Below are 15244 nucleotides of genomic sequence, written 5' to 3' on the forward strand. Positions count from 1 at the left end.
CCGAGGAAATTCGAAGAGCCACCTTAGTGCTCGAAAATATGTCGACAACATCTGCCACTACCTCTAACGTGGCTGTCCCCGCCTCAGTTACCCCTGCTCCGCCTCTATCCTCGGACAGTCTGAGGAAAGAGATAGTTGCCTGCGTGCGTGAGGAGCTACGCAATTTTGCAAAGTTAGAGCCACGCACGAGGCAGCCTGTTGCTCCGACTGATCCGGGCCGCCCATCGTACGCCCAGGCCGCTGCTTCTGGAAGCGCTTTAAAGCCGCGAGGCAATGGCTCTCAGCTGTTGCCCACGACCAGACCGGCCATCATCGTCACGCCGAACACCCCCGTGACCACCAAGCAGGCGGCTATCGAGGCGTGGAGGAGGAGCATCTCTTTCAAGGAGTCGAATTTCGCTCCGGTGCGCGTCCAAACAGTGTCTCACAACAAACTACGCATAGAGTTTGAAACGGACGCGCAACGGGCAGACACCTTGGAGAGACTCAGTGGGGCCAAAGACGTTGCTGTCGAGCCTGCTCGCCGTCTGTCGCCTATGGCCATCCTCAAGGGGGTGTCTCGAGATGTATCTGAGGGGGAGCTGGTCGCTGTAATGTGCAAACAAAACAAAGAGCTGCACAGCGTGGTGAAGGAAAGGGACGACCTTCGTGTCCGGTTCTTGAGGCAGAACCGGAACCCGCAGCTATACAACGTGGTGCTGCAAGCCAAGCCGATCGTTTGGCGCACGCTTGTTCAGTTGGGGCGTGTATGTGTCGATCACCAGCGTGTGCGAGTGGACAATTTTTCACCTTTTGTCCAGTGCCACAGGTGCCTCGACTTCGGGCACACCAAGACCAAGTGTCCATCGGCTGAAGAACACTGTGCGCACTGTGCTGATTCGCACGTGGTCGGCCAATGCCCTAACAGGACGAAGGATAGTAAATGCTACCACTGCGTCAAACGAAATGTGCAATTTAAGACCAGTGACAGCACCACACATGCCGCGACATCCAATGCCTGTCCCATAGTGCGCTCAATTAGGACCAGAATCGACAATAGAGTCGATTACGGGCACAATCAAAACAACCAATAATATGCGAACGTCGACAGTTATTGAATCAATTCTCCATTATTATCAGTTGTTTCACGCCAATTTGTTTATATCATTCATATTCATTTCGTTCTATATATTTATATACATCACTTGTTACTTGTTCAAATAGCCTTTTTAAATGCATTGATCGAGACATGCCCCGCCGTAACGTATCAAATAGCGGAGCGGCGGAGCTTGTTCTCTTAATTCTTCATGAGATCATGCATCGCAATAGCTTTAATTTATATATATATATACATAATCATTCAATATTTTTATTCTTACTCTCGTCAAATTAAATTAAAATAGCCCAACCTAGAATGTATCGATCGAGACATGCCCCTCCGTAACGTATCAAATAGCGGAGCGGCGAGGCATGCTCTCTTAATTCGTCATGGGATCATACACCGTAATAGTAATAGTCAATTTTATATTTCATAAATATATATACACCAATCTTATACATATCAATTTCATCTGTCTCTCTCTTTTGTTCTTGGCCATTTGCTCTGCCCAGTTAGTAAGATAGATCACTACTCTGTAACAAATGCATCTATCGGGTCCATGTGAAAGCGCAACGTATCAAATAGCGATGCGTGGACACATGGACTCTTAATTTCGCATATGCAAGATGGTGCATGCAGAGAATTGAGAACATTTAAGTATATATACTTCATGCCTCACTTGCACCACATTCATGATTCGTCTGCCTTAAGTGTAACGATCGGGTCCATGTGAAAGCTCACTGTATCAAATCGCGGGGAGTGGACATATGGACTCTTAATTCGCATATGCGAGATCGCGCACGCAGAACGATTTATGAATGTGGAGTATTTTTACTTTCCTCTAGTAGTTCTGTTGTCTATTGGCGTAAATCCTGAGTACAGAATGCATCAATCGGGTCCAGGTGGAAGCGCACTGTATCAAATCGCGGGGCGCGGACACCTGGACTCTTAATTCGCATATGCGGGATCGAGCATACGAAAGGATTTACTTTTATATTCTTATGCACTGACTTCTTATATACACTTTTTGTATTTGTTATATATATACACTTTTTGTTTTCTTCGCCGATTTCCTTGTAATTTATTTGTTGCTGTTGCAGAGCATTTGATTTCATTTGATTCTATTTCTATTTCTTGTGTTACATCGTACATATCTCGTGTGTCCCGGGAGATCTTGGGTCTGGGGAATGTATCCAATCGCATCTCCTGACTCACAGATCTGCCCTTTGTAAATCATAATACAGATCGTTGAATCAAAAATATTTTCTTAATTTGTGCAATTATACCTGTCAAAAGTGATTCAAGACGTATTAATAAAAAAAAAAAAAAAAAAAAAAAAAAACCTAACCTAACCTAACCTAACCTAACCTAACCTAACCTAACCTAACCTAACCTAACCTAACCTAACCTAACCTAACCTAACCTAACCTAACCTAACCTAACCTAACCTAACCTAACCTAACCTAACCTAACCTAACCTAACCTAACCTAACCTAACCTAACCTAACCTAACCTAACCAGAAAGTAATTTTGGAAAAGATAGCATTCGAAAGTACACATTTTTCCAAAAATTCTAATATTTTTTTCAGAATTTTCAGACTGAAAATACCGAAGATATTAAATTTTTAGTGTTTTATGTAATTAAATAGAAAATTAATCATAAATTCAAAAATATAAAGCTAGAAATAGTATTTAACAGTATATTGGAAGCTAATCAAGCCCAAACTTGCCCCAAAAATCTCTAAAATTAAAGAAAATAGAAATTTTCAGCCATTTTAATTTTCAGTGGTAAATTTTTAAATATAAATAGCACCGGATACAATTATCGTAGAGAAAAGCGGTTTTTTGGGTGGAACGCGGCTTTATTAGTAGAATAAGATAGAACCATTTGTAGGATTTTTCAGGCCTGAGAAATTTTTCAGGCTGAAACTACTCCCACGTAAAACTTTAGGAGCGGCCAACCCTAGGGCCCAAAACCCGGAGTCGATCGGACGCCTAGAACCGGAGAAATCGCGATCTTAAATTCGATTTTGACAGCTGTCCGCCATTTTGGGAATCTTCAAATTGCTATTACTCCTGAACCGAAACTCACAGGAAACTGCGAATTTCGGATTCTGGTTCAGGAGAAACTTAACTACCATCCCTGAAGTTTTCAGGCAATTTGGAGCACGTAAATTTTCGGGTGTCGGGCGGCTGTCGAAACGCGTAGGGGAGGTCAGCCCGGTTCCGGAGAACCCAAACTCGGGCTCTTTGCGGCAATCTGGACGGGAGATACAGCTGGCCAAAGTTGTAGATTGACAACCGTGGCGGCCATCTTGGAAAACTTCAAGTCTCTGTGTTTTCCGAACGGTGAGTCGTAGCGAGTCGGGGTTTTCGGCGCAATACAACCCCCGCGTCCCGGAACCGGACTGGCATCGTCTTTTCAGGTTTCAGGAGAAAAAATTTTTTCAGGCCTGAAAACAGATCCGGTCGGTAGGGCTCGGCGCGCCCTCGGCGGTGCCCAAAACCCGGGGAAAATCGGCCCACCCGTTCCGGAGATACAACAAATTAAACATCTAGCGCGGCCATCTTGCCTGAAAATCAGGATTTTTACAAGGCCCTATCTCCGGAACCCGTGGTGCGAGAGTACCCGAGTTTGGGGTCATTCGGGAGGGCTCGACGAGAGCTACAAGCTTGGGCTCTCAAGGAGGCTCTACGTAGAGCCCACAAATTGTGAAAAATTTTTTGTAAATATAAAGATTTATAGTGTATAAATTTTAGAACTAATGACCGTGCACTGGTGCACGAACAAATATATAACGGTAGATTGACTCTACATATTCGACTGCATCTTATTGGGTGCTTTCACTAGTATTAAAAATTCTTTATATATTTTTATTTTGTTTTATAACCTAAAACTCTGCTATTACTGTACCGTGTTACATTATATTATTTAACTTTATCTTAGAATAGGACTGTGCACAAGTTGCACAAATTAGTTGACACTAGACTACACGTACATATACACAAATATACACACGCACTCACTTACACAAGCACACAACACATACACGCACATACGCACACACACACACACACACACACACACACACACACACACACACATACACACACACACACACACACACACACATAACAACATAAACATAAGAACTTACCTACACACGGAGCGGAGTACGCTGACTCGTACCAGTAGAATCTGAAACAAAAAGGTATAAATTAAAAAACATGTTTGGATACAGAACTCCCGCGAAACAAAACCAAAAAGAACCTCCGGCACAAGCAAAGTCGCCACAGCCTGAAATGAATGTGAGACGGAGTATTGGGGAATGGGAAGCGGGAGTACCTGAGAGTCAAGAGACGACAGGACAAAGGAGAACAAACACTAGAACCCCTTCCCCCACACCTACAACATCCGCTATACCACCTGGAACAAAGAAGCTAAAAAGAGATCAAGGGGTAAAAATAAATAAAACAGCGTTCTCTCCCAAAATGAGACAGCAGCTAGACATGTCTCCGAACGAAAGGGCAGAAATGGCAAGATCCTGGTTCGGAAAGGGCCACACGGCCTTGACCGAATCAAGGAACTTGAAAGGCGACCTAAAGGAGACGATAAAGCAAGCATTAAATAACCTACACAGATTATATAAAGAAGCGGAGGAACAACATAGGAAAACGCAAGAAGATCCAAATAAAGAGGGGGAAAAAGGAAACGCGGACGAGGAAACGGAAAAGGCTGGAACCAAACAAAATAGGGAAATGGGTGCAGACACTATGAAAGACCTAAACAAAAAGCTCCAAGAACACATGGAATTACTTAAAGAAAACAAAATAGAGATGGAAAAACTCAGAGATATAATATTAAAACAACAAGATGAAAGACCAACATACGCAGACACTCTGAAAACAAACAAAAGTAACTTAGAAAAAACCACGCTCCATTCAATAATAATAACCTCAAAGGATGAGACGGAGACCGGAGAGGAAGTGATGGAGAAGGTCAGGAAAGCAGTGGATGCCAAGGAAGGATGGGTCCAGGTAGAACGGGTTAGAAAGGCAAAGGATAGGAAGGTAATAGTGGGATGTAAAAGTAAACAAGAAAGAGAAAAAGTAATAAAACGACTAGAAGAAAAAGGTGAGGCCCTCGTTGTTGAGGAAGTCAAAAACAAAGATCCACTCCTGATATTAAGGGACGTCCTCACCGTTCACACGGATGAGGAAGTAATGGGAGCCCTCAGGAGACAAAATCGGGGGGTATTTGATGACCTCAACAACGAAGATGACCGACTACAAATAAAATACAGAAGACGGGCCAGGAATCCACACAACGCACATATTGTCCTGAGCGTTTCCCCCAAAATATGGGGCAGAGCAGTGGCCGCAGGGAAAATGAGAGTGGACCTGCAAAATGTGAGGGTAGAAGACCAAACGCCCCTAGTGCAGTGCACCAGATGCCTGGGCTTCGGCCACAGCAAGAGGCTTTGCAGGGAAACTATCGACCTCTGCGGCCACTGTGGTGGCCCTCATATGAGGGGAGAATGTGCAGACTGGCTCGCCAGGACGCCGCCCACGTGCCGGAACTGTGCACTGGCGAAGTCCCACCAGGTGGATCACGACGCGTTCAGCCAGCAATGCCCGGTGAGAAAGCGGTGGGATATGCTAGCAAGAGCGACAGTTGCGTATTGCTGAGGTGGCCCCAAAAGCTGACACCTCGTACACTATCCTACAAGCGAATCTTCAGAGGAAGAAATTAGCCACAGAGGAGCTAATGCTTGAGGCGAGTGTGCGAGGTGCGGCCATAGCGCTCATCCAGGAGCCGTATGTTGGTGGAGGGAAACAGATGAAGGATTACCGGGGGGCGCGAATATACCAGTGCAGCGGTGAGGGCATCGTCAAGGCTGCTATTGCAGTCCTTGACGCGAACATAAGCATAATTCCGCACACACAGTACATCACGACCAACATAGTAGTGATAGAAGCCCGAACCGAAGCCTGGAGCGCAACCCTGGTATCCTACTATCTCGAACCAGATAAACCAATAAGATCGTACCTCCACCAGCTTAGTAGTATAGCAGAGACCTGCAAACACAGGCGGCTGCTGATCGGCGGCGATGGCAATGCGTGGAACACCTGGTGGGGCAGCAAAAGATGCGACGAAAGGGGCACAGAACTCCTTACCACGCTTGATGAGATGCGGCTCTTCGTACTAAATACCGGGGAAAAGCCCACCTATGATACTATACGGGGCGGGAAGAGGTATTACAGTAACATCGACGTTACAGCGTGCTCGGCCGACCTGTTGGACCGGGTGGCAGACTGGAAGGTTGATGAGAGCCTAACTAGTTCGGATCACAACGGCATCGTATTTAACGTACAACTTAAAAGATCCAAGGGTATAAACATCACACGAACAACGAGACTTTACAACACAAAAAAAGCCAACTGGCTAACATTTCGTGAGAAATTAGGCCAGTTGGCAAACGAACACAAACTACACAAAACCCACATAGAAAACATTTCAAACACAACACAACTCGAACACACAGTAACACTCTACACAAACATAATAACACAAACATGCACACACACAATACCCAGAAAAAAGGACAAAAATACACTTACCTTGCCGTGGTGGTCCGAAGAGCTCCATAACCTAAAGAAAGAAGTAGCCACCCGGAAAAACAGGATAAGCCGCGCTGCGCCAGTCCGTCGCGCCAAGGTGGTTGCCGAATACCTGCAAAAGAAAGAAGAGTATGAAGAGACTGCAAAGAAAGCTCAGATTCAGAGCTGGAAGGAGTTCTGCGGGAAACAAGATCGAGAAAGTATGTGGGACAGTATATATAGAGTCATAGGAAGAACAAGGAAGAGAGAGGAAGACCTGCCGCTCATCGTGAATGGAAGGGTACTAGACGGCAGGAAGTCGGCACAGGCACTCGCAGAAGCCTTCTTCCCACATGACAACAAAGAGGAAGACAATGACGAACACAAAGAAGTTAGGGAGAAAGCGAAAGAGGCTGAGCACGTGCCAAACCCAGAGGAAAACTATGACCCTCCATTCACGATGAGAGAATTAAAAGCATCAATGAACTCCTTCAACCCTAAAAAAGCCCCAGGATCCGATGGCTTCACTGCAGACATATGCTGTAACGCAATAGAGAATGACCCTGACCTCTTCCTGACAATCCTAAATAAATGCCTCGAGCTCGAATACTTTCCCAAAACATGGAAGGAGGCGACGGTGATCGCGCTAAGAAAGCCTGGGAAGGAGTCGTACGATGTACCGAAGTCTTTCCGTCCAATAGGGTTACTGCCAGTATTGGGGAAGATTTATGAGAAGATGTTGATGGCGCGACTAAAATACCATCTGATACCCAAAATGAGTACCCGCCAATACGGATTTATGCCACAAAAAAGCACCGAAGACTCCCTCTATGATCTGGTGAAATATATCAGAGGAAGACTAGGTGAGAAGAAGATGGTTTCCCTGGTCTCGCTAGACATAGAGGGGGCCTTTGATAATGCTTGGTGGCCAAAAATCCGAACAAGGCTGAGGGAAGAGAACTGCCCGGGAAACATACGTCGCGCCATCAACAGCTACTTGAATGACAGGCACGTGACCGTCAGATACGCCGGACATGAATATCGCAGGGGCACGGACAAGGGCTGCGTGCAGGGTTCAATCGGCGGGCCGGTGCTGTGGAATGTGGTCCTGGATCCACTCCTAAAGGGCCTGAGGAGTAGGGCGGACCACTGGCAAGCATTTGCTGATGATGTTGCCCTCCTGTTTCATGGAGATACAGCCCTCGAAATTGAGACCAAAGCCAACGCCACCTTAGAGTATGTCCGGGCGTGGGGTGTAGCAAATAAGTTAAAATTCGCACCACATAAAACGACTACCATTTTAATAACAAGGAAACTTAAATGCGACACCCCACGCCTGGAGATGGGGGGAGTGGCTTTGGAAACAAAAAAGGAGGTCAAAATACTAGGAGTCACTATCGACGACAAGCTGACCTTCAACCAGCACATCACTAATGCCAGCAAAAAAGCTATAGCAGCACACAAACAACTTGCTAGAGCTGCGAAAGTGAGCTGGGGGCTCCACCCCGAGGTCATCAGGACCATATACACAGCAACCGTGGAGCCGGTGATCATGTACGCGGCCAGTGTCTGGGCCCCTGCGGTAGAAAAGGTTGGGATAAGGAAGAAACTCGACGCGATCCAGAGAAGCTTTCTCCAAAAAATTAGCAAGGCCTACAAAACTGTATCGTTGCAATCAACACTAGTCCTGACTGGAATACTCCCGCTCGACCTCCGAATAAAGGAGGCAGCCTCGTTATACGAAGCAAAGAGAGGGGTACCCCAGTCGGAGCTGGCCGGGAGGGAGATCGAGCGCAGAGCTCCATCGGCTTGGGCCCCTCACCCAGCGGAACAAATGGACCTCGAGTTCATAGCCTTGGTAGACGAGGAACAGCTCAATGAAAATAGCGATTACGCACTTAGAATATTCACGGACGGCAGCAAGATTGAGGGTCGGGTCGGCGCAGCGCTGTCCATATGGGATGGCGAGGCAGAAGTCAGGGCCCTCAAGCTTGCATTGCCGTCATATTGTACCGTCTACCAGGCGGAACTCTTGGCCATTTGGAAGGCAAGTGAGGTGGCAAAAAATCGAAAAGAGACCAGCTGCGCAATATACAGCGATTCGATGGCTGCCCTTCAAGCACTGACAGCGGAAAACTGTACCCATCCCCTGGCAGTTAAAACCAATCGGAATTTTAAAACTTTGATCCAACAGAACAGAACTGTTGCTCTGTTCTGGATCAAAGCTCATGCCGGAATGCCAGGGAATGAGAGAGCAGATCAGCTGGCAAAAGAGGCAGCACTAAATGCTAAGGTCGCTCCTGCCTACGATCTGTGCCCCGTTTCATTCGTCAAGCGAATCCTGAGGCAGAGGTCGATTGACGAGTGGAACGCGAGGTACAAAAGAGGAACAACGGCAGAAATCACCAAGATCTTCCTCCCGGACATTGCAGCGGCCTATAGAGTAGTCAGACGGATGGAAATTACCAGCGTAAGGACACAGATAATGACAGGTCATGGGGGGTTCTCCGAGTACCTGAATCGATTTCGGTGCAAGGATAACCCCTCATGTATTTGTGAACCTGGTGCGGCGGAATCTGTGCCGCACATCCTGTTTGACTGCCCTATGTTTGAGGAGAAAAGACTAGACCTGGAAAGCGCATTACACATGAAAATAACAAAACACACAACAGCACAAATAATGAACAGCAATAACAGGAAAACCTTTCTTAAATACTGTGAGGAAATAGCAAGAGTAGTAATAAAAAGAAATAGTAAATAAAATATGTTTTAAAAATATAGTAGCTATATTTTGTATAACATATAATTATAAGTAAAATGAAATAAAAACCAAAAAGAAAGTAAATAGAAAGTAAGAAAATAGAAATAAGAAGATTTAAGAAGACAAACAATTTCACTAGATATAAGAATGTTAAAGGAGAGACGGCCTCCGTGACGAAACTCTTCTTGCCCAACACTATAGATGCGTACAGGATTGTCAGGAAAATGGAACTGTGCGGCGTGACGACCCAAATCATGACGGGGCACGGCGGGTTCGCCCAATACTTGGAACGATTCAAGTGTAGGGAGAGCCCGTCGTGCGCCTGCGGCACCGGGGCGGAGGAGACAGTGCTCCACGTGGTAGCGGAGTGTCCAGAATTCGCAAATCGTAGATATAACATGGAACAGGAGCTGGACATGGAAATAGGAAAAAGCACAATACACAAAATCATAGCAGACGAATACAAAAGAGAGAAATTTATTAAATATTGCAAGTACATAGCAAATAAAGTAATTATGAGGAACAAAACTGATTAAAGAGAAACAAAATGATTGGCATGTATATTATAAAATACACATGACCAACATAGTACATAGTAGAAAAATAGTAACAAAAGAAAGTAAGGAAATAAAAATAAAATTGTTGTTTTATTTATAGTAGAACCCTTAAGTAAAAATAAAATAGAAAATAAAAAAGTAGTATAATAAATAAAAGAAATTACTGGTACAAAAGCGATGAATGAAAGAAAGATAAGGCATGAGGAAAGAAAGTGCGAGAGGCATAAATGCGGGAACTTGTATGAAAGGGTGTTCAGAAAATAAAGTCTCTGATAATGTTAGAGGATAGGAGTATAAAAAAAAAAAAAAAAAAAAAAAAAAAAGAACCTAACCTAACCTAACCTAACCTAACCTAACCTAACCTAACCTAACCTAACCTAACCTAACCTGGCCAGAACCAACAACCCCCTGGCCAAGATAAAGGACGTCCTGTCCTACCACACCGATGACGAAATAGTGGACCACCTTTGGGCACAAAATAAACACTTGCTCAACGACATCGGTGAGAAGGATAGGACGATTCGCGTCCGCTATAGGAAACGAGCGAGGAACCCGCACGAATGCCACCCGATCCTGGAGCTCTCCCCAACAATCCATAAAAAACTCACGGAGGCCGGAACAGTGTACATCGGCCTCCAGAGAAGACCCATAGTGGACCAATCCCCGCTCGTACAGTGCACGAAATGCCTGGGCTACGGCCATACAAAGGCCGTATGCAAAGAACCAAACCAGGCATGCAGCTACTGTGGAGAGGCCCACACATGGGAAAAATGCCCGAAGAGACTGGGGCACGAGGCACCAGTCTGCATAAACTGTAGACGGACAACCGGGAAGGGCGAAGGGAAGCACCTGGCATTCAGCGATGAATGTCCAGAGCGACAAAAGTGGGATGCAATAGCGCGGTCTCGCATCACCTATTGCTAAAGGCGTCCAGGGACATAAAGCGTCTCCCCCGAAGAAGACATACAGGGCAAGCCTGCGGATAGTACAAGTAAATCTGCAGCGCTCAAAGCTGGCAACTGTGGAACTGGTTCAAGCTGCAAGAGAGCAGGGTATGCACATTGCCCTCGTACAAGAACCGTACGTGGGTAAAGAAGGTGCCATGGGACACTACCCAGGGACGAAGATCATCCAATGCACTCAAAACAGGCAAAAACCAGTGAAGGCAGCGATACTCGTATTCGGCGAACAGCTGGAGGTCAACGACGACCCCCAGCTGGTCACTGAAACTGAGGCGGCAGCCCTCATCACAGCGGGTCAGCTCAAGATAGGTGTCGTGTCAGTCTACTTCGAGGGAGACCAAGAAATAGATCCATACCTGGTACGCACTCGGAAAGCGTGCCAGAAACTAGGAACTAAAAATATCATCGTGGCGGGGGACGTAAATGCCTGGAGTCACTGGTGGGGCAGCAGTCGAGAAAATCAAAGAGGTACAGCATACAGCACCTTCCTGAACGAAATGGAACTCGAGGTCTTAAACACCGGGAAAACACCAACCTTCGAAACCTATAGGGGAGACAGACTATTCACGAGCATAGTAGACGTGACAGCATGTAGTCAGTCGCTCCTAAGGAGAGTAGAGGACTGGAGAGTGGACGGAAATATAACAACATCGGACCATAACGCCATCACCTTCGTGATACGACTGGACGCGGCACTAAGATCAAATAGAGCCGCGACCACACGCGTATTTAACACGAAAAAGGCGAACTGGCCCCAATTCCGCACACACTTCAAAGCTCTACTAGGGGAATACAACATCACCCCGAACACCATCAGAGAAGGGAGAACGCCCGAGGACCTCGAAAACGTGATCACGGCCTACACGGCCGCCATACAGGAAGCGTGCGAGAAAGCAATACCCAAAGTGGGGCCCTGGAAAGCGAAAGCTAGACCGCCATGGTGGTCAAAGATCGTTGAAGAGGCCCAAAAAGATACGATCAAAAAGAAAAGAAGAATTAGAAACGCTGCACCCCACCGGAGAGAGGCGGTAATAAAAGAATACGTTAAGGCAAAGGAAGTGTATACCCTCAAAGCTCAGGAAGCACAAACAAAGAGTTGGAAGGATTTCTGCACAACGCAGGAGAGAGAGAGCATGTGGGATGGTATCTACAGAGTCATCAGGAGAACAGCGAGGAGGCAGGAAGACCAACTGCTGAAAGACGCCGATGGCCAGACTCTGGCCCCAGACAAATCGGCTAAACTCCTCGCCGACACCTTCTACCCTGAGGACTCCATAACAACAGACAACCAGTACCACACGCAGCTCCGAAAATCGACGGAGGTACAACCAGCGGATCTGTCGGCGGATGACCCGAGCTTCACACCAGCAGAACTCGACCTGGTGCTGAAAGCCACGAACCCGAAGAAAGCCCCCGGGAGCGACGGGTTGACGGCCGACATCTGCACAGAGGCAATCCAATGCGAAAGGAATACGTTCATGGCGATCTCCAACAAATGCCTAGAACTAGCTTACTTTCCCAAGCAGTGGAAAACGGCCCATGTTGTTATCCTCCGGAAGCCAGGAAAGGACGACTACACGAACCCAAAGTCGTATCGACCTATCGGCCTACTTCCTGTCATGGGCAAGATCATCGAAAAGCTCATGATAGGCCGAATCCAGTGGCACATCCTTCCGACTCTCAACAGCGTGCAATATGGCTTCCTGCCACAACGCGGAACCGAAGACGCCCTCTACGACCTCATGGAACACGTACGATCAGAGATCAATAACAAAAAGATCGTACTATTAGTTTCACTGGACATAGAGGGGGCCTTCGACAACGCGTGGTGGCCGGCACTGAAACACCAACTAATAAGGAGACAATGCCCAAGAAACATCTACGCGATGGTCAATTCATACCTCCAAGACCGAAAGGTGAAGATCAACTTCGCCGGAGCGGCGCACGAAAAGGAAACCACGAAGGGATGCGTCCAAGGATCCATCGGTGGACCGACCTTCTGGAACATCATCCTAGACCCGCTACTCAACCACCTAACCGGTAAAGAGGTATATTGCCAAGCGTTTGCGGACGACATCGTACTGGTGTTCTCGAGCGCCAAAACGGAAACCCTGGAGCAATCAGCCAACAACGCTCTAGCGGATGTAGTCAAATGGGGAACTCGGAATAAGCTAAGATTTGCACCGCACAAGACCAACGCGCTGCTTATCACCAAAAAGCTGAAATACGACCCCCCAAAGCTCTATATGTCGGGCACGCAACTACATCTGGTACAAGAGATGAAGCTCCTGGGTCTCATTATAGACAACAAGCTCACCTTCAAATCGCACGTGGCCGCCGTATGCAGGAAAGCAGCAGATGTATACAAACAACTAGCGTGTGCCGCGAAGGTGACTTGGGGCCTTAACACCGAAATAGTACGAACAATTTACATCGCGGTGATAGAACCTATAGTGACATATGCCTCGAGCGTATGGTCTCAAGCGACAGACCTCCAAATGAACAAGAGCCAATTGGAGGCCCTGCAAAGGAGTTTCGCCCAAAAGACCTGCAAGGCATATAGAACCGTGTCACTAACCGCCGCACTCGTCCTATCTGGGCTACTCCCACTAGACCTGCGGATCCAAGAATCAGCAAGCCTGTACAAGGCCAAGAAGAACGTGTCCATAGACTATCTACCACCTGGAAGAAAACTGGAACAGACGGTGAGATATGGAGATCTACCTCACCCCTCCGCACTCACAACGACCACATACAAAGTGCTGGAGAGCGTAGACCCCGAAATCCTAAGCACCCACCATATCGTCGGACCCCACATCTACACCGACGGCAGCAAGATTGAAGGGAAAACAGGCGCTGCCCTAACATGGTGGGAGGACGGACGGGAGACCAGTTTTTCGACCTATAGTCTAGATCCTTCCTGCACGGTGTTCCAAGCCGAACTGTACGCACTACACAAGGCTGTGGAACAAGCGAGATCGAGCAGAAACAAAAACGTAAACATCATGAGCGACTCAAGATCCTCGCTCGAACTGCTCGAAAACCCAAGACCGTCCCACCCCCTGACAAAGGCAATAAAAGAAAACATCAGAGGGCTAAGGAGGGAAGGAAGACACGTTCAGCTATTCTGGATCAGAGCTCACATCGGGACCGCCGGAAATGAACGGGCAGACGAGCTAGCCAAATCGGCCGCCAAGAACACACCAACCACCCCGGACTACGCAGAAACTCCGCTGTCATTCGTCAAGAGAAAAATCAGAGAGGAATCGATCCGCAAATGGCAGGATCGCTACACCACCTCTAGCACCGGGTCAGTTACGAAGACCTTCTTCCCGGACGTGGGCAAAGCCTACGCGATCGTAAGGAAGACCAAACTGACACCGGCACATGTGCAAGCCTTGACGGGGCACGGAGGAATGGGAGAGTATTTACACCGGTTCAAGTTGAAAGACAGCCCCGGATGCGAATGCGACCCCAACATCAGCGAGACAGTCTGGCATGTGATCTTGGAATGCCCCAGATTCCTGGTGACCCGCATGGAGACTGAGGTCAAAATCGGTGTCAAACTAGAGAAGCCAAACCTGACGAAGATCCTGGAGGAAGAGGAAAAGAGGTCACACTTCCTTGACTATCTGGATTCCATCTTTCGGATAGTAGCCAAAAGAAATTCTACATTATCGCAGACAGTAACAATTCCCACAAGAACGCCAACCACCACGCTCCAAACAAACGAGGACCGCACCCAGAGCCTAAGCCCCCTCGACGGCACCATGGCAGCATTTAACAACTTGCTACATGAAGCAGAGCGAGGGGAGCCAAGCATGAGAATCCGGGGAGTGGCCCTCTTCATGGACAACAACGAAGAGCGCCTCGGCATAAGCTTCTGCAACACAAAGTGCTCAGGCAGAGTGGCCATTTCACCCGGCCTAGCGGCCCTGCTGAATGGCAGCACCTTCAGGGCTACAATGAAGCGCACCACGTACAACGCGCTGTCCGAAATCTCGATGGCAAACAAACGCTGCAAAATAGTGCGAACGAGGAACAAAACGATCGCACTATTCGAAGGGAGCGACGAAGAGACCCAGTTCGCTCAAGCGTGCGAAGTGCTACTGAGAATAGGACAACCAGGCGAGGAACCCGCAACAACACCGAGGGTAATAAGCCTGGACGCTATGGTAGTGGAGTACATAAAGGGAAGAGCGGAGGACTACACAGGGAGCCTCAAAGCCTCAGAAAAACACGAGGTAGTGGTATACGAAGACAGGGGCGAAAACCTCAGTTTTCT

The 15244-nt window shown here is 47.4% G+C and overlaps 1 protein-coding gene across 1 annotated transcript; it reads left to right on the plus strand.

Annotated features, from left to right (window-relative positions):
* Positions 1 to 4220: 4220 nt before the first annotated feature.
* LOC140752842 (uncharacterized) lies at positions 4221 to 5767 on the plus strand. Its single transcript, XM_073087199.1, has one exon. It carries the CDS (start codon positions 4307 to 4309, stop codon positions 5765 to 5767), a length of 1461 nt encoding a protein of 486 aa, XP_072943300.1. The 5' UTR covers positions 4221 to 4306.
* The last annotated feature ends 9477 nt before the right edge of the window (positions 5768 to 15244 follow it).

Source organism: Epargyreus clarus, unplaced genomic scaffold, assembly GCF_041222505.1.
Source record: "Epargyreus clarus isolate Ecla_fem2 unplaced genomic scaffold, WU_Ecla_fem_2.2 ptg000025l, whole genome shotgun sequence".
NCBI lineage: Eukaryota > Metazoa > Arthropoda > Insecta > Lepidoptera > Hesperiidae > Epargyreus > Epargyreus clarus.

Excerpts from the sequence above, each read along its gene's own strand:
- LOC140752842 (XM_073087199.1), top strand. The coding sequence starts at position 4,307 with ATGTTTGGATACAGAACTCCCGCGAAACAAAACCAAAAAGAACCTCCG.